We start from the raw sequence: 23,067 nt of genomic DNA on the forward strand, positions 1-23,067 counted from the left end.
TTATCTCTATGAAAGAGTTCTATCACTAGATAGAAGTTTAAACCCAGAGCCAAGGGTCTCTGAAGGGAAGTCAGAGGAACCAGATCAAGTTGGCAAGGTGGGTGCCATCTGGATACTCAAAATGACAGGCAGACAAGGGTGAGGTTTAAGGGTTACAAGAAGGCACGAAGGCTTTCTGAACAGGGGAGGGACATGGTCAATAGTCTTATGGAGGACCACCTGGCAGTGCTATGGAGGATGGACCATGAGATGGCCAGATGTTTGACCCCTGGGAGGCTGTGATAACAGCCACTGGAATGCCATGCCCAGATCTCCCTGCTCTCATGCCCCTGGTTCTCACCTCCAGCATCTAGCTTAGGACTAGGCACCAAGTCACACTCAGTTAAGTTCTGCTGATCAGACAGGCTGAAGAGGGAGAACTGACAAAACCTGATGACTAAATGCTGGGATCAAAGGAGGGAAGGAACTAAAGGTCATGGCAGTTTCAACCTTGGTTGGCAATTTCAAGTGAACCAGAAATGGCAGGAAGTGTGCTGAGGTCAGGGTATACTGAAGGAGGATGAGCACAGCATTTCAAGGTGGTATTGAAACACCTGGGTAGGAGTCTCCAGGATGCAGGATGCATCCAGCAGGAACTCAGACGCAGACAGCACAGAAGTCAGGGGCCAGGGAGTGGTGGGCGATCCTTGGATGGGAGTCGGTCAGTCTTGTGGAGTTCTGTTGCCACCCAGAAACCGAGGGCTACTGTGTGCCACGCACCAAGCCAGGCGCTGGAGGGGATCACAGAAGCCATGGGGGTGAACAAGACTGGCGGAAAATGTCAGCAGGACTCAGAGCCCGCTGGGCTCCTTTTAGAGATCTTAAGCCAGGTCTACAGACTTGCATGTGAGCACCATGACTTAATGTGAGAAGAGCCATCACGGTGGATCCTAGCCACAGTGGGAAAAGCCTGGAAAGAGTTTCAGTGCCATTCAATAAGGGGATGATGGCAGAATAAATGATGCACAGACATAGGATTAAAAAGAAAAGGCAGGGGAGCCTGGGCGGCTTAGCTGGTTAAGCATCTGACTCTTGATTTTGGCTCAGGTTATGATCTCAGGGTCGTGAGATCGAGCCCCGCATTGGGCTCTGTGCTCAGTGCGGCATCTGCTTGAGATTCTCTCTCTCCCTCTGCCCCCGCTTCCCCGCTTGCTCTCTCTCTCAAAATAAATAAAATCTTAAAAAACCAAAAAGAACAAGGCAGTTCTCTAGGGACGTGAAACGATGTGTGGATACATGATGACGTGAAAAAAACAGGATAGGAACGGACAATTGGGACACCTCTATTCATGTTTAGGTGAGGGACAGTCGTAGAAAAAAAACCCTATATACTCATACTTGGGTTTGTGTGGATATCTTTAATTTTTTTTTAAAGATTGATTTATTTATTTTGGAGAGAGAGGGTCCAAGAGCAGGACGGGGGGGGGGGTGGCGGGGAGAAGAAGAGAGGGAGAATCCCACGCAGACCTGAGCACAGAGCCTGAGGTGGGGTTCGATCTCATGACCCTGAGATCATGACCTGAGCCGAAACTAAGAGTTGGACACTTAGCCGACTGTGCCACCGAGGCGCCCCTGCATGGATATCTTTAAAAAGACACAAGAAACTGCTAAGATGAACCACCTCAAAGAAGAGAGTGGAGGACAGGGATGGGAGGTGAGGCTTTTTTCCCCATATATCCTTTTGCCACTGGTCCACTTATTTATCAGCATTAATGATTTAAGAATAAATACTTATTACGTTGAGTGCTTTTTAAATGTCTCTAGACATAGGCTATCTAGTAAAACCCACCTCTACCTACCTCCCAATTAGCTTATGAAGAACCTACGAAAACATCACCTGCTGCAAAGTCTCATCTATGCCAAGGCCAGCTCGGGGCAGTGGCCAGGAAGAATGTTCTCGATTTCTTCTGTGGAGAGCTTCTAATGTGGGGGGTTTCAGAACCTGCCCGTGTCAAGCCAGGTGGGGGGCATATACCAGCGGGAGTCCCCGGTGAGGAAGTGAGTGAATGAATCCTAACCAGGTCTGTCAGCTCCACAGGACTCCGATCCTGACCACTCCACCTCCACGGGGGAAGCCAGAGAACCACACCTTTCTTCAGAAAGGAAACCTATGCTTCCACCCAATCTGCCCAGAGTCTATTTTAGCCCTCAACCCAGAGCAAGAACGTCAGCTATTATAAATAGCAAAACCAAGATTACAATTTGACTGATTTCAGTTCTGACGTTAGGAAGAGAGGTCGGATACTAAGCCAGTCGTAAAAGCCAGGGGTCGAAAGAAAAACCACAGTGTGAATATAGTCATACTGGGTTAGACAGTCACTTGCACCTTCTCTCCCACCCCACCCCACCCATACTGCCCTAGTAACCAATTCCTGTGGCTTTGGTATGTACAAAAGCACCTGAGAAATTCTAACAAGGCCAAAGAGAAGTTTTGTAGGAGTTTGCCAAAACCAGAAAGGACATTCCTCAAGGAAAGCGGCTTTCTTTTTTGGTGCCACGAGACAGAGAGGGATGTCACGAAGGCAGGCGAGGCGGGGAGGCTTACCTTTGTTATGAGACATGGCGTAGAGGAGGCAGAGCACAAACAGTGCATGGTAGTCATCATCTGGGCTGTCCAGGGCATGGTACACCATATCGAGGAAGGGTCTGGAAAAGAGGAGGGGCACACATGAGCCTCTTGGCACACACGGTGGACAGCTCTCCTCGCCCACCTACACACGAAGTGCTGGCCACCTTTGCCTTGTACAGCTCTGCCCCCGGTGTGCGGCGAGTCCAACGAGGGCCCCGTCCAGCACCAGGCGTGGAGGACGGGCTCTGCCCATGGCGAGCTAGCTCCAGGGGAAACTGAGGAACAGGCCACTTCGTCACTCAACAACCGTGGCCCGGCTGTTCCAGACACTGGGGGTAAATGATGCCAAGTCCCTGCTCTTAGGGCACTCCCATGCCAGAGAACAGATGGACCAGATCATCACGTCAAGGAGAGTGACAAGGCAAAGATAGCAGACAAGGCACCAACAAGTCCAAACAATTTCAGAACGCGGGCCCTGGAGCCAGACTGCCTGGGTTCCAGTTTGGATTCTGCCTCTTCTGAGCTGCAAACTCTTGGGTTAGCTACCTAAAACCTCTCCATTTCCCCACTGGGAAGGGCTCCCAGGGGGGTTTAACATGAAACAACAAAGGACAGGCATTTAGCACCAGGCCAGGTGCACAGTGTGAAGGGTGCTCGCATGTGGGAGCTGTGGCCAGATTTCTATTTCGAGCAGTCCAAGGGCATTTCTCCCGGAGCCCACTTTGGCAGGTCCTGCAATTTTTTGGACTGATTTTCCTGATGGGTAAGAATCGATGTGAGGGTCCACCTCTGGTGCTTTGTGGGAGAGGTCTAGAGAGTGGCTGCAAATATCACAAACCACATACCCCAAACGCTGCCCTTCCAGGTGAAGGACCTGGCCTGGAAAGACTCTTCATCACAAGGATAATAGAATATGCACGGGTCTGGCCCGTCAGCAGGAGGCTCTGAGCCTGTGACCACCCGCAGCTGCCTCTGTGGAGGCCAGGCTGAGTCCAAGAAAGTCAGGCCAGGCTGAGTCCAAGAAAGCAGAGCACCTCGAGGAGTGACCGAGGGCACATGTGACCCCTAGCAGGACGCACAGCCACCGTCAACATCACCGTCTAGGGGGAGTGAAGAGGTGTGGCAGAGAAACGGGGAAACCGTTCACTGCATCACCTTTTATACTTTTAAAAAATTTGAAATCCGTGAACGTACCAGTGATTCAAAATACTAAACTGAAAAATGCAAAAGAGAAAGTAGTGCAAACGTTCTTGTCGTAACATTTCAAATAAACACATGACGCTGGGAAATTAAAAGAAGAGCCCTTCCTTAAAGGGGACATTTACATCTGGGCTGTTTCTCCAGGGCCCCAGATGGGGCACCTTTCAGATGCGTGAATAGTTTTGCCAGGTGTGGATCTGGGTTTCTGTAAGTGCCTGGCAGTAACACTTCCTTCCTTCCTTCCTTCCTTCCTTTCTTTCTTCTTCTTTTTCTTTCTTCCTTTCTTCCTTCCTTCCTTCTTTCCTTCCTTCCTTCTTCTTTCTTTCTTAAGATTTTATTTATTTATTTGACAGAGAGAGACACAGCGAGAGGGAACACAAGCAGGGGTAGTGGGAGAGGGAGAAGCAGGCTTCCCGCTGAGCAGGGAGCCCGATGTTCGGCTCGATCCCAGGACCCCGGGATCATGACCTGAGCCGAAGGCAGACGCTTAATGGCTGAGCCACCCAGGCACCCCAGTAACACTTTCAACTTAAGAGTGGGATGAAGAAGGGGCACCTGGGTGGCTCAGTTGGTTAAGCAACTGCCTTCGGGTCAGCTCATGATCCTGGAGTCCCTGGATCGAGTCCTGCATCAGGCTCCCTGCTCGGCAGGGAGTCTGCTTCTCCCGCTGACCCTCCCCCCCTCTTGTACTCTTCTCTCTCTCTCATTCTGTCTCAAATAAATAATAAATAAAATCTTTAAAAAAAGAGTGGGATGAAGAAGAAAATTTTTCTTGCAAACCAGCTGCCTGGGATGTTGATTGTGTTTTCATTCGAGAGCAATGCAAATAACCAAACGCCCAGGAGCAGAGGGAGGGCTGAGTGGACATAGCATCTTCTAGGAGATGAAATAGCGTGAAACCATTAGCATTTTGTTTACTGAGTGTATAGTAAAGTGAAAAAGATGCCTGGGGTTTGGTATCAGACAGAAAAAAGACAAATAATGGGCATGGTATGGTATAAGTACCGGGGGCAAGCAGGATACAATTCCCACTGAGAAAGGACTAGCAGGAGATAACCAGAACGTTCGTGACAGCTGACCTTGATGCTGGCATCATGGAGACCTTTCTCCCTTCTTTATGCTTTTTTTCAAAATGTCTTTACATTTTCTGCATGTGTGTTACTTTTATATTTTTTTTTAAGAAAAGAATGCTTAAGACATTTTTCAGTTTCGGAGGCCTATACTTAACCCTGAATGCAGACAGAGCCCATGATACACAAGGAACAGGAGAACAGTTCCACTTTGTACTATGCTGTTTCTTCAGACAAGTAGACCAATGTCAAGATCCGATTCATGTCAAGGAGAACACACTGCCCCCTCCTTCCTCCAGAGTGCCCTCCTCCCTGCTCCGGGCCTGGAATGGGGAGGAGAGAAGTCCTCGGCAGTGTTCCAGACAACCAACAATTCAATACCTTCGCAAAGGAGAAGGCAACTTTCCACCTGGGCCAGTGTCTCCTTGGCATTTGGTCTCAGAGCCAAGGACAGCCCTGGCCCAAGGGTCCCGGGGCCACAAGCTTGTATGTGAGCCCAACTCAAGGCACAAGAATCAGCTTCCATTATAAGCCACAGGGTAGAAGATGCCAGTTAAAGTCACTGAAAGTTAAGAAACAATTTCAATCGACTCTAAGAAAAACCCTCTCTTCACTATAGATCAGGAAAAAAAAAGAAGTCTCAACCCAACATTCAAACATAACATTTCGTCTTTCCGCGTTTTAAAATATATATATATATTTTTTCTTCCTTAAGCAAAGCTACAGTATTACCATACTATGTAAAATATGTGCTCTGTTTCCATTTATTAGATCCTAAGAAACCCAATACATCCTGACAGTATTCACTTAAAAGCAGCAGCTCCTATTCTATTAAGCAGATGCACCCCCGTTTGCTGATACACCCCCAGCACTACTCATTTGTGGTTTTTCCAATTATTCATATCCTCACTAATGCTGTGCCAAGCAATGAACAGTTGTTTTCCTCTCCCTTTCTGAGTTTAGAATGATTTCCTGAATTTTCAGAGCTTCAGGAGTTATGTTTTTTGCTGCCAAGCAAAATCAAAACGGTCTCTGTGAGTTCCAACAACTGATAGCTGACACCACACTCCAGTGTTTTTTAATTTAAACCCAACTAAAAATGGCTCCCTTGTGCATCTGACAGAAATGAGTCCTGACTGTTAGATAACTGAAACATTTGCCAAGCAGACAGGTGAAGGAAAAAAACGGGCGTGCTTCAACTCTTCAAGCTGGACTAATAAGTAGGATGGGGTGTGTGTGTATTCCCGCCACTCCACCCTGAGGGTTCAGGAAGTGAATGCTTTGTAGGCTGACAGCGAACCCTGCTGCTGTGCATGGGATTAGGTTATGGCAGGGGTCTCTGCAGCGGGGCTCCTCGGGAAGGAAAATAACTCTGAAATGAAAAAGTCCTCCTGATAGTTCACTGCACACTTTGGAAGCAGCCTTCCACCCAATCGCATTCTGGAAGGGCTGGTGCTGCAGCAAGTTTCCAGGAAATGCGGCATCTCAAAGGTTTAAGAGAATGTAGCTTCAGCAGGCCATCAGTGAAGTGAACACTTAGGCAAAAAGCTGCAGGACAGCAGCGTGAAATCACGCTGGCTGAGTGAGGAGGGCAGGCCCTATGCACGGCGGGGTAGCATGGCAATGAATGAATGAGACAGGGAGATCCAAATGCGGCCCCCAAGGGGATCCTTCCTGGGAGCAGCAGAGCACTGCCAGGGGTGGCCAGTACAAGGCTGTGAGGCGACCCACACCCTTTAGGGCAGGGCCCACCACCAAAGGGCTTGGGGGAGGTGGCACCATGTCTCGGTCTTCCTCTTTCCAAGGGGTGAGCACTCCAGAGCTGAGTGTCAGCTCTGTCCTGTGGCCTCTCGAGAGGGGCTGGAGAAGCAAGGAAACGCAGGAAGCAGGACAACTTTGCTGAGAGGCCGAAGAGGCCATCTGGCTGTTGGAGGAGGCCCCAGGTTACCTGTGCTGGACACCCCAGCCAAGGTACCCCCTTTCCCCCCACCGCTCAGCCCATCTCCTCTTCCCAGCTGACAGAGCAGCAACCCCCACCCTGACTGGTGGGCTGGCCTGTGGGCTCCCCTCCCCACTCCCACCCCGCCCAGCACCAGGAGGACTGGGCCCACTGGTGGCACCTGCTCCACAGTGCACTCTCCAAGCCCGTGGCGGCGGCACTCTTCTCCTCGTCCGTGGTGTTCTGTTCCTGCACAGACGTGCTGGCCGCCAGCTCCGGGAGCTTGCCGCGCTCCATGATCACCATCTCTATCTCTAGAAGGAAATACAGAGACGGGGATGAGCTCGGACGGCTCCACAGCCCTGGATTTCCAGACACAGTCATCCTAGAGACAGAGCCCAAGTAGACCGCTCCTCACGCGTCCAGCAAGCGTTCGCCAGCAGTGACAGGAGCGTCAGCAACAAGCTGGGGAGAAATAAGACAGAGGCCACAACCTCTCTTTCCTGGCATCTTGGCAACGCCAAGAAATGTGGCCCTGATTTTAATAAAAAGTGCAAATTGCAGTAATTTATTTCAAGATGTTTTTTTAAGGCACTTATTTTACTTTACTGACACCACACTTCCTTCCCAAAGGAGTTGAGGCAGCAGAGGGAAGAAAAATGATATGTGGTTAATAAAATATAACCAAATTCACTGAGAAGATTCTGAAACTGTTTACACTCTAGGAAAGGCTTTGACATGCCTGAAGCCTTTTGTTTTCCTTTTCCACTGATGACTTCCAGAAGGCAGAGGGAGGTTAGGAACCTCGCTGTGTTTTTCCCAATTAAGGGCCACTTGTAGGAACCGACGTAAGCATGGGGTACGTTTTTAGTTTTCAAAGAAGGCATTATTAACCAACAGAGATGAAAGAGAGATGGTTAGCTACTGGCCATAAGGGGTCTCCGTCACAGAGTTCTTTGACGTGCAGGTGTGGACCTTCAAATAGTTAGTTCTTGGAACCCAGAGTTCAGGTCATCTCCCCTACCTTCAGGAGACAGATGTGGGGGAAAGGATGCTGATGTGTGAAGCTGCACTTGTATCTGGAGGGATAGGAGGGCTCAGGGACTCCAGCGGCCCCCCGCCATCCATGATCTGCCCCTGGACTCGTGCAGAGGCCTCCCAGCTGGCTCTGCCCTCCTTTACCCCCTAGTTTGTTCTCCGCACAGACCAAGTGACTTTAAGTGGAAATGAGCTCCCGTCGCCCTTCTGTTCAGAATTCCCCACTGCCTTCCCATCACATGGGGATGAAATCCACATGCCGTCCAGTGTCGAGGCAGTCTGTTGTGCAGCCCTGCTCCTCTCCACCTCTGACCTCACTCCCTGGCCTTCTCCCCAGCACCCCTCACCACCTGTGCTGAGCTTCTTCCATGCTCTTTGACGGGCCCAAGCTTATTTCTGCCCCAGGATATTTACACGGCTGCTTCCTCTGCCCAGAATGTTTTCACCCCGGGTCTCCCCTACCCTGGCCTGACTCAGTGACATCCTTCAAGGCCCAGCTCAGATGCTACCACCTCAGAGATGTCTTCTCACCTCCTTCTGCACCGGTTTTTACCTCCTTCAATTATTATCAAAAATCCATATTTCATTCATAGTTCCTTAGTTTTTCCCTACAGTTCATATTCTGTTCCAGGATCCCATCTCAGGGACCCCATTACATCTAGTCGTCATGTCCCCTTAGGCTCCCCTTGACTGTGCCAGCTTTTGACTTCCCTGCCTCTGGTGACCTGACGGTTTGAGGAGCGAGAACTGGTCAGGTATTTTGCAGAATGTCCCTCAATCTGAGTCTGTCTGATGTTTTCAGATCATTAGACTGGGGTAGAGGTTTCTGGAAGGAAGCTCACACGGGGGAAGTGCCCTTCGATGCCGGCTGTAGCAAGGGTGCAGACTACCAACACGGCCCGACCACCGCCGACGTCAAGTCTGCACCACTTGGCCAAGCGAACGCTGGTCAGATTTCTCCACCAGAAAGTTACTTTCCCTCCTCCCCTCACTGCAAGCTCTGTGGGAGTAAGTCATTAAGCGCAGCCCACACTTAAGGAGCGAGGAGTTATGCTCTATCTCCTGGAGGGAGGAGCTACATACATTATTCGGAATTCTCCTGGATAAATCTGTCCCTCCCCCTCTTATCTCAATTTTACTTTATAGCATTCACAACTGCCTGGACTTCCTATTTTTTATTTATGGTTGCTGCCTGCCTTCCGCCACTAGAATGGGGTTTCATAAGAGGAGCCCCCTTCTCTGTCTTGCTCTCCACTGGAACTCTAGTGTCGAGCCCAGCTCCCGGTACACGGCGAGTGCTCACCAACGGGATGGGGGTACGGATGACTGGGGGAGCCCAGCATGGGAGGCTTTGGCGGCAGGCAGAGCTGGCAGCGACGCACGGCCCCTATGACATGTAGCGGGTGGCCCAGGGCCCCACCCAGTCTGCCCTGAGCGTGCCCAGCATTCTCACTGGAGGCAGCGCGTGCCCACCACCCTCTGGAACTCCACTAGGCACGGCTGCGCCTGCGACTGTCCTCTAGCACAGAGGAGTGCACCACCCACCCATCCACACGGGCCCGGACCACCAGCCCCTTCCTCCCAGGGTGGACTGGAGCCTCCCACGGGGCCATCACACAGGTGGGGGCTGACCCATGATTTTCAAGTGCAATACGGACAAATGTTCTGTTTGCAGAGTTCTGTGTTTATCTTAATGTGCGTTAGAAGATTCTAACTGCACGGAAAACCTGTTCTTCTGTGGATATCACTGCTTAGGAGAAGGCGAGATTTAAGGGGAAAAAAACCAAGTGAGTCAATTCACAGGGAGCTACTGAGTAAACAGCAGTCCGAGCAGCATGGCCACGGCAGAGAGCAGGTGGAAGTGCAGACTGCTGAGAACCACTGTTCCTGCGCCTGCACCTTCACCCCCACCAACCTCGTCCAGCTGCCTCCCTACGAGCCTGACCTCTCTGCGATGGGGGCACTCTGTCCCCACTGGGGACACATGATTCACGGGGCAGTACCTCTCTTATTTTTAATTATCCTCATCTTTAAACAATCTGTTTTGTTTTGTGATGTATCTAACCTTGGCACAGCAATACAAGTAGGTATAATTTACAATAAATTTGTCTATATTGGGGAGCTGCATGCTTAAATGACATTTATTTGATTGTTAGTGTTTACCGATGGGAGCATGCCATTGAAAACATCTGAAGACTACCCAGCAGGACTGTGATGCCAGCCTCTAGCTTCTACCCTGGGACCTCTGACACACCTCCTGCCCTGCTGCGAGCTCCCCTCCCTCCCAGCCCAGCTGATGAGGCAGGAACTCAGCTTCAAGGACTCCCCAAGGTTACAGGACCAAGCCCTAGCACCTCAGCCTAGAGAATACACCTGCTGTGACGTGGTTATTCCTTTTTAATTTCTTAATCTCCCTGGTCACTCAGAATTCTGGAGCACACAGCCATTAAAGATAATCCAGTCTAGTGCTCACCAAACTTAGTTAAGGAGTGGCATATTAATTCTGAATGACAATTTCCCACGACACACCACCACAGACAGGAGCAGAGCTGCTCTGGCTAAAGGGTGGGTGGGTTCCCAAACGTCCCTGGCTGCGGGTTTCCTCCTGCACTCCACAGAAGCCCCTAAAGCTCCTTTCTAGAATTCTGGAGCTTCACACAGAACTGCTAAAAACCCCTGGTTCAGTCCTAGATACTGTATATGAGGAAACAGAAACCCAGAAACATAGTGACAACTAATATGATGAGAAAAGGAGCAGCAAAAGCCAGGACTGCTGCCTGCCCTACTCCCGGGTCCTCTCCTTGTGCAGGACCAGGCCCACGAGGGTCTCTCGACGCACAATGAGGTTCCTGAACCTTGGTTCTGTCACCCTGGTTCCCACCTTCCTTATCCTCATCCGGCCAGCACAGTTATGGGGATTAATTCTCTAGATGAACGTACGACAGTCCTTTCCAGTGCCAATGCAGTTGCCACTGCCCCTTCTTTTTAACAATTTTATCCAAACAACTCTTAAAAGTAGTGATTCTTACCCAGCGTCTGTCAACTCCCTGAAACTTTATGCAAAATGCCACGTGGGCATGGGGGGGTTTAATAAGTTTTTTTGGGAGAGGGTCTGTCCAGATTCTCACCATTCTAAAACGGATTCCACAATCATCTTTAAAAGAGGGTGCCAAAGAGATCTGATCTTTTTTTTTCCTGGTGAGATTCAAGGTCAAAGTGAATGTCCTCTTTATGCCAGACCAGAACATCCGGCACAGTTCTGCAGAACCTTCTGGGCCCTCACTCCCACAGCTCCCTGTAGATACATGCCTGTCTCAGCGCAGCCTTGCTCCCCGCCCAGGGTACACGCACCATGCTGCCGCCACCAAAGAAAGCAGATCAGTGGGCTTGCATGTGTGGATTTCCACAGATGGTCACTGAGGCCAGGACTCAGGCTCTGATGATGAATTCCCAGGGGGCTCCATCTGAACCTGCTATAACATACACATGAGCCCCTGTCCCCTATGGGTTTCTATTTTGGAATTTGAAGGGACTGTGGCAACAACGCAGCTCAGTTTTGCTCCAACTTCAGTCATTTGCCTGCCTCTAGGATGTCTGCCATGTCTCTGTATTGCCTGTACTATTTGTTATCTACCTCATCATGAGCTCACTTTTTTCTTTTGATTTAAACACATTTTATTTTTTTTTAAAGATTTTATTTATTTATTTGACAGAGAGAGACACAGCGAGAGAAGGAACACAAGCAGGGGGAGTGGGAGAGGGAGAAGCAGGCTCCCCGCGGAGCAGGGAGCCTGATGCGGGGCTCGATCCCAGGACCCTGGGATCATGACCTGAGCTGAAGGCAGACGCTTAATGACTGAGCCACCCAGGCGTCCCTAAATACATTTTAAAAGGAAACTTTAGGGGAGCCCAGCTGGCTCAGTCAGTGGAGGGTGCGACTCGTGATCTCGGGGTTGTAAGTTCTAGCCTCACACTGAGTGTAGAGATTACTTAAAAGAATAAAATCTTAAAAAAAAAAAAAAAAAGGAAACTTTAAAGCACTATTATACCCTTTAATTGAGCAATCCCACTGGTAGGGATTTATTTGGAAGATACATCCCTTAACAATATAAAAATGCACACACTCAAGGGTATTCACTGAAGTATTACTTGTAATTGCAAAATATTGGAAACTACCTAACTGTCCAAGCATAAAGATCGGTTGAATAAACTTTGGTACACACACACACACACACACACACAGTGCAGCTGTAAAACGGAATGAGGAAGACCATGGTGAACTGACATGGAGTGATTTCCAGAGAAGCTGAGAAGAGAAGAGAGAGCGTATACAGTGTGCTACCCTGTGTATAAGAGAGAAGGGAGAATAAGAAAACATTTCTAGATTGGCATTTTCTTACAAAAACAAAAGTGAGAAGGAAATGTCAGAAAGCAGTCAAGTTGGTTATCTACCAGAGGAAGGGGAATGGGACGGAGTATGGAAGAAGGGACACTTCTTGAATATATCCTTTTGCATGGTTTTAAGTTTGTTAATAATCCATATATTAAAAAAAAAAAAAGAAATTAAGTCTGTAAAAATGGGAAGGAAGAACCCTAAGTGGACCAAAAAAAAAAAGGACCAACATTTTTTTTTTTTTCCCAGATGAATACCATACCTACCCTGATGGGGAATAAAGAACATAGAAAGGGCAGACTAATCCAAGTAGCTATAAACAGCATACTTCACTCTATACCCTCGGTTGGGAGGCAGGTGAAGTATGCAGGGATGGGGGCGGATTGCAAACCATCCTGAACTCTTGTTTGTTAAACAATAAACAAACTGAAACTTTTTAAGATGTATTATAGGACTGAGCAAACAAACGTGTTGACATTGTTGACATCGTTGGGAGCCAAGGCTCTTGCTGAAGAAGTGACACACAGATCTGGAATAGGGGAAGGCGAGAAAGTACCCTCTGGGAACTGATTGGCATTGGTATGAATACTGGAGGTATTGGTATGCACTCACGATTTCTAAAATATGTATATGATACGCATGTCTGTACGTATGTATATGCATGCACGAGTAAATGTGTATTTTGTGTATGTACATGCACCTGTTTTCTAGATCTGTCCATTGAAAGGGCCAAAAAGCAAGGTACCCCGGTAGCCATTAGCCCTTCTGGCACCCAGCTCCTGGCCTCCAATACCGCTGGCCACTGAGAGGAAGCAGGGTTTGTCAGAGTAATGGCTCATCCCGGGGACAGGCATTCCCCATGCATTCCAGAATGAACCTGGAATACCTTATCAAGCCAGATAGTATAAGGACTGCTCAAAAGAAATGACGGGAGCTTAGCACAAGGCCATAGCAGCCAGCCCAAAGGGGTTCCCAATGGCCAAGTCTGGGACAATTTGAGCATCAGATGAAGTAAATCAGTAATGAAATATAAACCACTAAAAAACTGAAATCCTTGAGTCTGTGCCAAGAACTGATAAACAAATGGGGAGAAGGGAGGCATCTTGCTTACAGTGGAATGCTGAGGGCTGACTTTTAAACATGGAGAGAGTGCTGACGTTGGAAAATCAACATTTTGCCACCAGTCTGGTAAAGACAGGATCGGGCAAGTATCATCAGTGAATGGCGGCCCCCAGGGTCACTGTAATGAGGCACAGCATATCTGTATTATCTCTAAGTGTCTCCCCATGGACTGTGAATTAGTTATAAAGAAAAGAAAGCGATTATACAGCGGAGAGATGGGGCAATACCGCAGCCAGGTGACCAATATCCATGTCACCCGTGAGGGTCAGGGGGACATCACGTGCCTCCAAGTGGGACAGCCCGACAAGGATATAACACCACCTATGCCATGGTCCAGCCAAGAACATATAACCTCCATGTAATCACAAAGAAAATACCCAAGAGGGAACATTTTATTAAAACAAAGGAGGGAGAGGTTCTGCATTCTTAAAAAATGTCACTGTTGTAAAAGAGAAGGCTGTGAAAAATGTTCCCGAGTCACTAAGGCCAGAGAGACACGACAATTAAAGGCACTACCTTACCCTAGACTGGTGGGGGAAATACGCCAGAAGGGAGATTATTGGGCCAAAGGACAAACTGGGACAGGGACAGCAGAAACCCACACCGGAGTGGACAGCTGCCCTGGGGTTATGGAAGCCAATGCCTAATTCTCAGCAACTGTGTGCTGACACGTATCGGAGTGAAGCGACAGGATGGACGCAACTCACCCAGAAAAAAAGTGTGTGGGGGGCGGGGCAGAGAGAGGGAAAACATAAATAAGAAAGCAAATGGGCTATAATATAGGTTAAAAGATGAAACCGGGTAAAAGGTAAACAGGTGTTCTTTATACTATTTTTGTTTCTCCAAATTCTTTTTTTTTTAAAGGTTATTTATTTATTTATATGACAGAGAGAGAGAGATAGCGAGAGAGGGAACACAAGCAGGGGGAGTGGGAGAGGGAGAGGCAGGCTTCCTGCGGAGCAGGGAGCCCGATGCGGGGCTCGATCCCAGGACCCTGGGATCATGACCTGAGCCGAAGGCAGATGCTTAACGACTGAGCCACCCAGGCGCCCCCTGTTTCTCCAAATTCTTATAAATTTGAAATTATTTTCAAATGAAAAAAAAAATGCCTCATTACTCCTCTAGGCATACGGCCCATGTAAACAGGAAGCAAGTGTGAAAGTGTGTGTGATGAACAACCAGGAGCAAGGCCTGCTGTGTGCTGGGACAGGGGGCGCGGGGACGTGAGGGAGGCATGAAGGACAGATGTCAGGCTGGCCCGGACCTGATGTCAGCAAGAATCTTCTCACCGCCCCGTCGCACCTTTTAGGTGCCCCGTATCCCACAGCTGGAGCAATGCTGACCTAGCCCAGCGTCTGCATTCTACAAGGGCAAATGAGCTGCAGACAGATCGAGGTGGTGGGCCTCTGCCCCCGCTGCTGGGGGCTCATCTCCCGGCGTGGCCCACATCCTGGAAAGGAGCATCTGTGTGGTCATAGTCCCAGCACCAGGTCCTGGGGCCCATAATCTTGTAAGGCTCCTGCACCCCAGCCTGGTAGGTGGTATGACCCCTTTACACACCTGGAGCCTTGAGCCTCTGGGAGTCGAGGAACGTCCTTGTGAGGCTGAGCAGCTGGGCAGGGGAACCCAAATCTCCAGCTCCTCTGGCCTCACAGGCCCTGCCCCGGCCCTCCTGGGCCTCTTATCATTGCCACAAGAGCCCCCAAAGCAGGAGAGGATTTGCACACCCAGAGCCACAACAGCACCAGTACCGATGTCCAAAAGGTGGAAGCAACCCAAGTGTTCGTCGGGGGGGGGGAATGGATAAGCCAGATGTCATCCCTCCACAAAACAGAATACTGGGCAGCCTTAAAAAGGAAGGCGGTCCTGACACACGTGACCACAAGGATGACCCTTGAGCACACGATGCTGTGTGAAGTAAGGAGTCGCAACAAGACAAATACTGTAGGATCCCACTTCCATGAAGTACCTAGAACAAATTCAGAGAGACAGAAAGTGGAAAGGTGGTTGCCGGTGGGGCGGTGGGGGGCGGTGGGGGGGGTTTAATGTTTAACAGGGAGAGAGTTTCAGTTCAAGAAGATGAAAAGAACTGTGGAGACGGATGGTGGTTTGGGTTGCACAACAGTGTGGATGTACAGGAGAGGCCGGAAGACCCCCGGCACTCGGGGACGTCAACCTCTCCCCCTCCAAATGACAACTCTGGCCAGATCCGGGAGCTTCCCTGATGCTCTGACACACTGATTTTTTTAAATAACAGTAATAATCCATCAACTTGCCCAGGATGATGCACATTCTAATCTGATTAATATTTGGTAAATGAAGTGCTTTTCAGGGAAATGGCAGGCATGACCTCCCAACAGTCTTTGACTTCACAAATTCAAGGATTTTCTGAGTTGCCCTCGGTATTCTACATTCCAGGAATCAAAATGAGGACAGACAATAAAAAGGGGGAAGGGGAGAATAAGAAGGCCCTAACGAGAACGTTCAGGGAAAGAGGAGAAAGATGCCCTTGCTGGTTACCTAGGAAATAAGGGAAGGACTGCATGCTATTGGCTGGCTCTGGAGCAGAATTTCAAGAGGCAAAGAGCACCTGGCAACAACAGGGTGTGTATGAGCTGAGGATTTGGGGGAGCCTCTTTCTTTGTTTTGCTGTTTTCCTTGACCGAACAGCACGAGATTGAATTTAGAATGTTTTTTTCTGGGAAGTTCCTTATACTAGTTAAGCCCATTTGAAAAGGTGGCACTCCCACGTCTCTAAAACGGTGGGCCAGCCTCCTAACCCTTCTCCTCCCTCCCTTCCTGCCGTCCCCCCACCACACACACATGCTCACCCACTCACCCACCTCACTAATTCGTTATACAAATGAACAGAGAACCAGGCTTCACAGAAACTCACAATAGGGGGTAGGGGGAGGGGTGCCCAAGCACACACGCCCCTTCCAAGCTCCTCACTCTGCTCTCCGCCTTGGCCAGGCTGCCTTTTCAGCGCTCGTGGGTCACATGGTTGAGTGCTGAGACAGTAATGTTCTCATTTCTGACAACCGGAGGGCTGGGCATCGTGAAGCCCCCCCCATCGGTGGAGAAGCAATGACTAGCCCAGGGTCACAGAGCTGCTCAGGAGCAGCCCCTCCAGGGTCTAGGATTCAGATCCCAACCTCCCAATGGCTAATCCACAGCTCGTCCCAATCAGGAAACTCTGCCAGCCGTGGGGTTGGCTCTGGCTTTGCAAGAAGTGCCAGAAATGACGCCAGGGTTCCATTTCATTTCAATGGGGACTTAAAAAAAAAAAAAAGGCAAAGCTGGGGTTCCCAACTTCTGGGCACCCCTTAACCCCCAGCTGACCTGGCAGGCTCAACGTCAGTGTTGTCCTCTTCTCTCCGTGCCCTTGAAGGGATTCAAGCAAAGAGCAGGTTTTCAATCAGAGGACATGAAATCGGTGCCTACTTTTTCCATAGGCAAAAACCAAAAACTAAACCCTATTTTTTCAAATGAGAAGTGCAAACAATTCATTCTTTTGTCTAGGTCTGTTTATTAAGTTACTGCTCCGAGTGACTCCAAAAAGAGACAACTGTCCTTTCAGAGGGACATGTGTCGAGTGAACACTTCCTTGGCCACGGGCACTAGGGTACCCTTCTTTTTCCTTTTAGTGTGCAATTTCTGCAAATTTAGGGGCCCTGTGATTTTCTCGGTTTCAGAATGAGTCACTCATCAGTTGGGACCTGAAGTCGAGTGGAGGGTCCAGAGGTACACATTCATTTCACACTACTTCCTTGTCTGGGCTTAAATGTGGAGGAGGTGTGAATTCTGGTTGCATTTGTAGAAAAAGAACATGTTAATGCCACATTTAAATCAGGTCATGGCAAAATTGTGACTTGTGGCCACATGCCTTTTTATGCCTGTGTTTTCTGCCACCTGGTTGAGGCAAGACTTCCCCACTAGTGTGGGGATGGTGGGGTTTGCAGGGGGGAGTCGGTGCCAGCATCTCTTCACTCAACAAACAGTCACCTGTGCCTGTTTGTTATAAGCAGGATGTCGACAAGCCTCTAGATCCAGGGACAGGGCAAGAAGCCCGCTAGAGAAAAAATAATCTGGAGGGGAGAAGAGCAACACAGCCACCTCCAAAGAGCAAGGGAGCACACAGCCCTGAGGGGGGATGAGGGACATACAGAAAGAGTGCAGCTTTCTCGGGGAGCATCTGCTGCTTCTGCTGGCTCAGAATCCATGCCCCCTTCTTCTGATGAACACACCCTGTTTTTTTTTTTTACTGAGGGAATCATCATCATAATATCAACAAGTGACCCAGGCCTGGCCAGTCGGCACAGGACACCCCTCTTACAGCAGTGGGCGAGCCAGGCCCATCAGTGTCACAGAGCATCGGCCCCCAGACTCGAGCTGCAGCTGATGGGAAGAAGCAGCTCCTTCTCCACTTGGTGGTAAGCTGGCAGGATGCGAGCCTGGCGCTGCCGATGGTCATCTACACCCGGGGCCGTCCCTGCCCAAGCCTTTCAGCGACGTGAACAATAATCACCCTTCTGAAGCCAGTCTGAGTAGATTTTCTAACTCATGACCACAAGAATCCTAACATATATTCATTAAAAAAACAAAAAAAAGGGCACCTGGGTGGCTCAGATGGTTAAGCGTCTGCCTTCGGCTCAGGTCATGATCCCAGAGTCCTGGGATCGAGTCCCGCATCGGGCTCCCTGCTCCTTGGGAACCTGCTTCTCCCTCTGCCTCTCTCTCTCTCTCTCTCTCTCTGTCTCTCATGAATAAATAAATAAAAATCTTAAAAAAAACCCACAAAAAAACAAAAAAAAAAGCACCACATGAATTACATTTTTTATGCTCAATTTCCAGACAAGGAAACTGAGGTACAGAGCTTGGGGAGACCACTCAAGGCTCACAATAAACCCAGACATGACTGCAAGGCCAGTATCCCATCTCTTAGCTCCTCCCACATTGACACTGTGGCCTGACACCCTTCCAAGTCATGGGAGCTAACAGCTGCCTGGTTTCACCCAAACACAGTCTAAGGAGAGAACACCCACCAACCGCACCTTAAATCTGAGAACAACCAAGAGATCAAATACACCATTCACAAAGCCCCATCCACCTGAAAGCTACCGCTGCCCAGTTAGGTGTCTCTTTGCTGGTCAGGACTGTGAGAGCTGTATTTATTTAGGTTCAGCCGGGTGAGAAGATGACAGGTCCATGATATTTTGGAATGACTACCGTGTGTTCAAGAAAACAGGAGAGCACCAAAATGTCAAAGGGGGTTGCTGAGAGTCATGTTCAACTAAGCTCTAACATCAGCATCAAAGGTCCAAGCAAAACCTCCGGGGGAGATCCCGGGGCCCTGTCTGGTACAACCTGGCTGAGGGAGCACCCAGAACACAGGTTTTTGGAGGCTGGTGCACGTTTCTCCCCTTGCCCCCGGCACAGGACAGGCAGCCTTGGCATCTGGGGAGTAATCACCCCAATCCCAACAGCGAACTGAACGGCAGCCTGGCTGAGGCACAGAAGCCCCACACGCCAGAACCGGGCCACCGGGCTGACTCACTTCACTGTGTGATTGCGGCCAAGCCTGCCCTGTCCACACCAGGGTTAGTCATGGCCAGGCCTAGTTCAAGAGCAGCCCTTAAAAGGATTGGAATGAAAGAGGTAGCATCTTTCCAAAACAAAATCGACAAGAACACAGCGTTCAAAATGGGGTGAAATCCTCCTTTCTCCCCAGTGTGGCCACAGGACAACTAAACCCCAGGGTTTATGCAGTTTTCTCCTGTGTTTAAAAAAAGAAAAAAGAAAAAAGAGGCAAATAAGCCAACTAAGATGTCTTGCTTACCTTGCATTTGCCCCTCACCTCCCCACCAAAGTCATACTTGCTGGCATCCGTGTCCTGAGCCAAACAGGAATTCCTATGTCAAAATGCTTCCTGTGCACTTTAAACAGAAATAAAAGCCTGCTGGGGATCTCAGCCTTAAAAAGAGGGCCGGGTGGCACCAGAGAAATGCTTTGGTTATACTTATCGAAATGGGACTGTGGCATTCCCCTGAGACCTGCCAAGAAAATCAGAATGGGGCCAGCAGGGTGGGGACGGGGCGGGTTTTGGCTCCATAATCGCAGCAAACTCCCCAAAACAAAGGAGTTCCCGGTCACTGATTTATGGAGCTACTCGATTTCCCAGCTTCAGAGCCCCCGGACCAGGGACTCACACAGTCCAGACCAACGGGCCAGCAACCGCTGCCGGCCTTGGAGGATTCACTACCAGCCCGCACCCAGGAGGACAGCCCACAGCGGGAGCTGAGGACAGCCCGAGTCTGTCCTGCAAGCTGTGGTGGGAGCTCAGGCCCAGCAAGCAGAGCCCCCACCCCACTTCTACCTCATCCCCTGCTCCACCCCACGTGCCTGGGGCCGTGGCCAGACACCCCATCTGTGTGGCTGTGCACCCAGCTCCAAAACAAGAGCCTGCACAGCTGAAGCTTGCCTAATTCCAGAGCAGACACTGCTCTCCAGATCGAGAAGGTATTAGCATCTAAGCCAGAGGAAGGTGGAAATTAAACCAGAATCATCCCCAACACAAACCAAAAAGAGGAATGAATGATTCTGCTTTTTGAGCACATGTGCACCAAACCCTGGTGTACCTCACTCTAAGGACTTCGGACAAATCTTAATGTAAGAATCTAAAACATAATCGTATTAAAGGTATATAATCTCATTCAACGCGGGTTTTCTCCCTGCAGTGCACTGGAAATAATGACTCGTGTCAAAAATCAGCATCGCAGGTGACGGGGACTAATAGAACTGCAATAAACATGGTGAGGGCAGGAACGGCAGCAGATGCTTATGACACAGGCCAGGCACTGCTCCGAGCATGGGACACGTCCTAACTCATTTCATTCTCGTAATGACAAAGTAACTACCATCTGCTAGCCTCTGTTTACTGATGGGGAAACCGAGGCACGGGGTTTCGAGTAAAGAGGCCTGCTCCGGGTCACCCCTGCGATGTGGGCAGGCCTTGCAGTGGACCTGCCCACAGCTGCCTGCAAAGGGCTGGGCCCACAGAGTGAGGTACACCGGCGTCGGGAATGGACAGACGCACCCACGGACACACAACAGGGACCAGACACAAGGGACAGCCTGGCTCGTGGCGCAGGCACCAGGGTGGCGTTCACGGGCGCACTCACCTTCACTCTCCCCACTCGTCCTGATGCCTTTTGAACCACCCTCAGTACCTTTAGTCTTCTCAGCGTCTTCCTGGGCGTCCTCGGCGGGCCCCTTCTCCTCCTCGTCTTCCTCCCCAACGTTTTTGTAGTTGGGTCTCTTCTGCACCCGCCTCTTGCCCTTGTGCTTGTTCATCTCAAGGGAGCGCTCTAGCGTCTCGGTGGGCTTAATGAAGCACCGAATGCTGGGCTTGGCCTAGGGAAGTCAACACACAGATTGGAACCTTGGAATCTTGCCAGACGCCATCGTCAAGCTGCCTGAGAGTTGCTGCCCCAAGAAATTCTATTTCCGAAACAAAAAAAGGCTACCTCCTACTTTGTCATCAGGACTGTTACTAACACCACCACTGTTAAATCATCAAAACAATAGCACCAGCTACCATTTATTGCCCACCGCCCTAAGTCGGAAACTCTGTACTTTACCAACACCAGCCCTGTGCTTCCCAAAGGCCCCTCGCTTGTCTAGGAAACGCACTTCTGGTTAACATGCTTAGGGTATTTTGCATGTGCCAGATGCGCTCTAAGGGCTCTGACTGTACTAGCCTACTTGAACTTGACAACAGCCCCATGAGGTCGTCCTGTTGTTTCCCTCCCTTTACAGATGATAAAACTGAGGCTCAGAGGTGGTAAAGGACACATCCAAGGTCAAAGAGCCAGGGGGCAGCAGAGCTGGGATTCAAACCCACACCATCCTTCCAATTTAGGTCTTAAGTACAGCATGCTGGTGTTATTGACTTTTTAAAGATTTTATTTATTTGAGGGGCGCCTGGGTGGCTCAGTCGTTAAGCAGCTGCCTTTGGCTCAGGTCATGATCCCAGGGTCCTGGGATCGAGCCCCACGTCCAGCTCCCTGCTCAGCGGAGAGCCTGCTTCTCCCTCTCCCTCTGCCTGCCATTGTGCTCTCTCTCTGGCAAATAAATAAATAAAATCTTTAAAAAAAAAAGATTTTATTTATTTGAGAGCGAGTGAGCACACAAGCAGGGGGTGGGGCAGAGGGAGAGGGAGAAGCAGGCTCCCCACTGAGCAGGGAGCCCAAAGCAGGGCTCGATCCCAGGACCCCAAAACCATGACCTGAGCCAAAGGCAGCCCCTTAATTGACTGAGCTACCCAGGCACCCCTAACTTCTACTTTAAATATATTTACTTTAAAAGAAGCTGTATACTGCTACAGGGCATGAAAAACCAGTGTATCCCGCTGTTGTAAAAGTAACAGAAAAGAAAAAGCAAGGTGTACTGGATGTAGCCAGATGCTGGCTCTTTAGAAAGGGGGCTTGGCAAGTACCAGCAGGAAGTTAAAGCTCATCCCCAAAGGAAGCTGGCCCCAAACAAAGAAGCTCTTCCCCGAGAAGTCAGGAGGCTTTCTAAGAGAAATGAAAGAGGCCTGTGTGCTGTGAGTGGCTCATGCCCCATCCTGTGGGAAACACACAGTTTTATCTCAGTCCAGGTAATAAACAAGAGGTAGACAGATTGCCACTCCCATTTCATAGATAAGAAAACAGAGGCTCCGAAGGACAAAGTGACGTGCCTGATGTCACACAGCTCCTGAGCCAAGAGTCAGACTTGGAGCTGAAGCCTGCCCAATCCCAAAGCTCAAGGTCCTCCTGAAATAAGGGTGCTTCATCAGGAGCTCAAACTCAGTTCCAGGCTCAGTACCCTTTAAAAAGTGTTTACATGCAAATGGACCGGGTCTAGCAAGGAAAAAAAAAACAAACAAAAGAAAACTGGTCTGTTTGGGGCAGGATTCTGACTGAATTATTCTTCTCTTTTCAGGACCTGGATGATGTCCAGACATCATTTTGTCATTAAAAAAGAAAAAAGTTTTAAAGAAAACGTTTCCATTATCTTGATATGGTTTATCCATCTTCTGAATTTACCCCCAACCAACCACCAACTGTACTCTGGGGGCCACCGTACCTTGCCAATAAGTGGAATGTGCCCAAGGAGCACAGATTAATTTCAATAACGCTCAAAACAAAACCTAATTGGAAGCTAAATTAGCATCCAAATCCACACATTAATTTTCATTTACTCATTTTGGATTATTCATCCACAAAAATGACAGATAAATTGAGATAGGATTCTACTGCCCAGGAAACCCAGATAGCGCATTACAGACGCCAACGACAGGGAGCCCAGAGATGGGAGCCCCCCGAGCATGCACCACTTGAGACAGCATCCATCAGAGCCCACTTAGGATGCTGTGTGATAGAACACAGCCCTGGACAGCCCCCTCATCTTCTGCTGAAGGACTCGAACCCAGGAAATTAGGGTCCCAAGATAAAGTCACTGCTTCCTCTGATCACCACATACTCCCAGTGAATCTTAGAGTATGCCATATGCAATTAAAGCTTTCCGAAACAGAAAACCAAGACTAAATGCAGAGCAAAACATCACCCGGTTAGAAGGTCTAAGCAAAAATTCACGTGGATGGGTGTAGAAACCTCTCCCCTAGCTCTTTATGAACTCGGATGTACAGAAGTGG

The 23,067-nt window shown here is 49.5% G+C and overlaps 1 protein-coding gene across 14 annotated transcripts in view; it reads right to left on the reverse strand.

Annotated features, from left to right (window-relative positions):
* CLEC16A (C-type lectin domain containing 16A) overlaps nucleotides 1-23,067 on the reverse strand; it is a 200,126-nt gene that overhangs the window by 130,579 nt on the left and 46,480 nt on the right. For 13 of the 14 annotated variants that reach the window (XR_012380441.1, XR_012380442.1, XM_073899491.1 and 10 more), the window contains 3 exons: nucleotides 20,552-20,783; nucleotides 6,999-7,131; nucleotides 2,585-2,685 (listed from right to left, as the gene is read on the reverse strand). Coding sequence is in view for 12 of the 14 variants with exons in the window: in XM_073899491.1 (XP_073755592.1) it covers nucleotides 2,585-2,685; nucleotides 6,999-7,131; nucleotides 20,552-20,783 (466 nt within the window). In the remaining 2 variants the exon portion in view is untranslated. The remainder of the gene's footprint in view (nucleotides 1-2,584; nucleotides 2,686-6,998; nucleotides 7,132-20,551; nucleotides 20,784-23,067) is intronic. The other variant, XM_025855519.2, reaches the window with a different exon arrangement.

This window comes from Callorhinus ursinus, unplaced genomic scaffold (assembly GCF_003265705.2).
Source record: "Callorhinus ursinus isolate GAN/ISIS: 27379988/994484 unplaced genomic scaffold, GSC_fseal_2.0 scaffold13, whole genome shotgun sequence".
Lineage (NCBI taxonomy): Eukaryota > Metazoa > Chordata > Mammalia > Carnivora > Otariidae > Callorhinus > Callorhinus ursinus.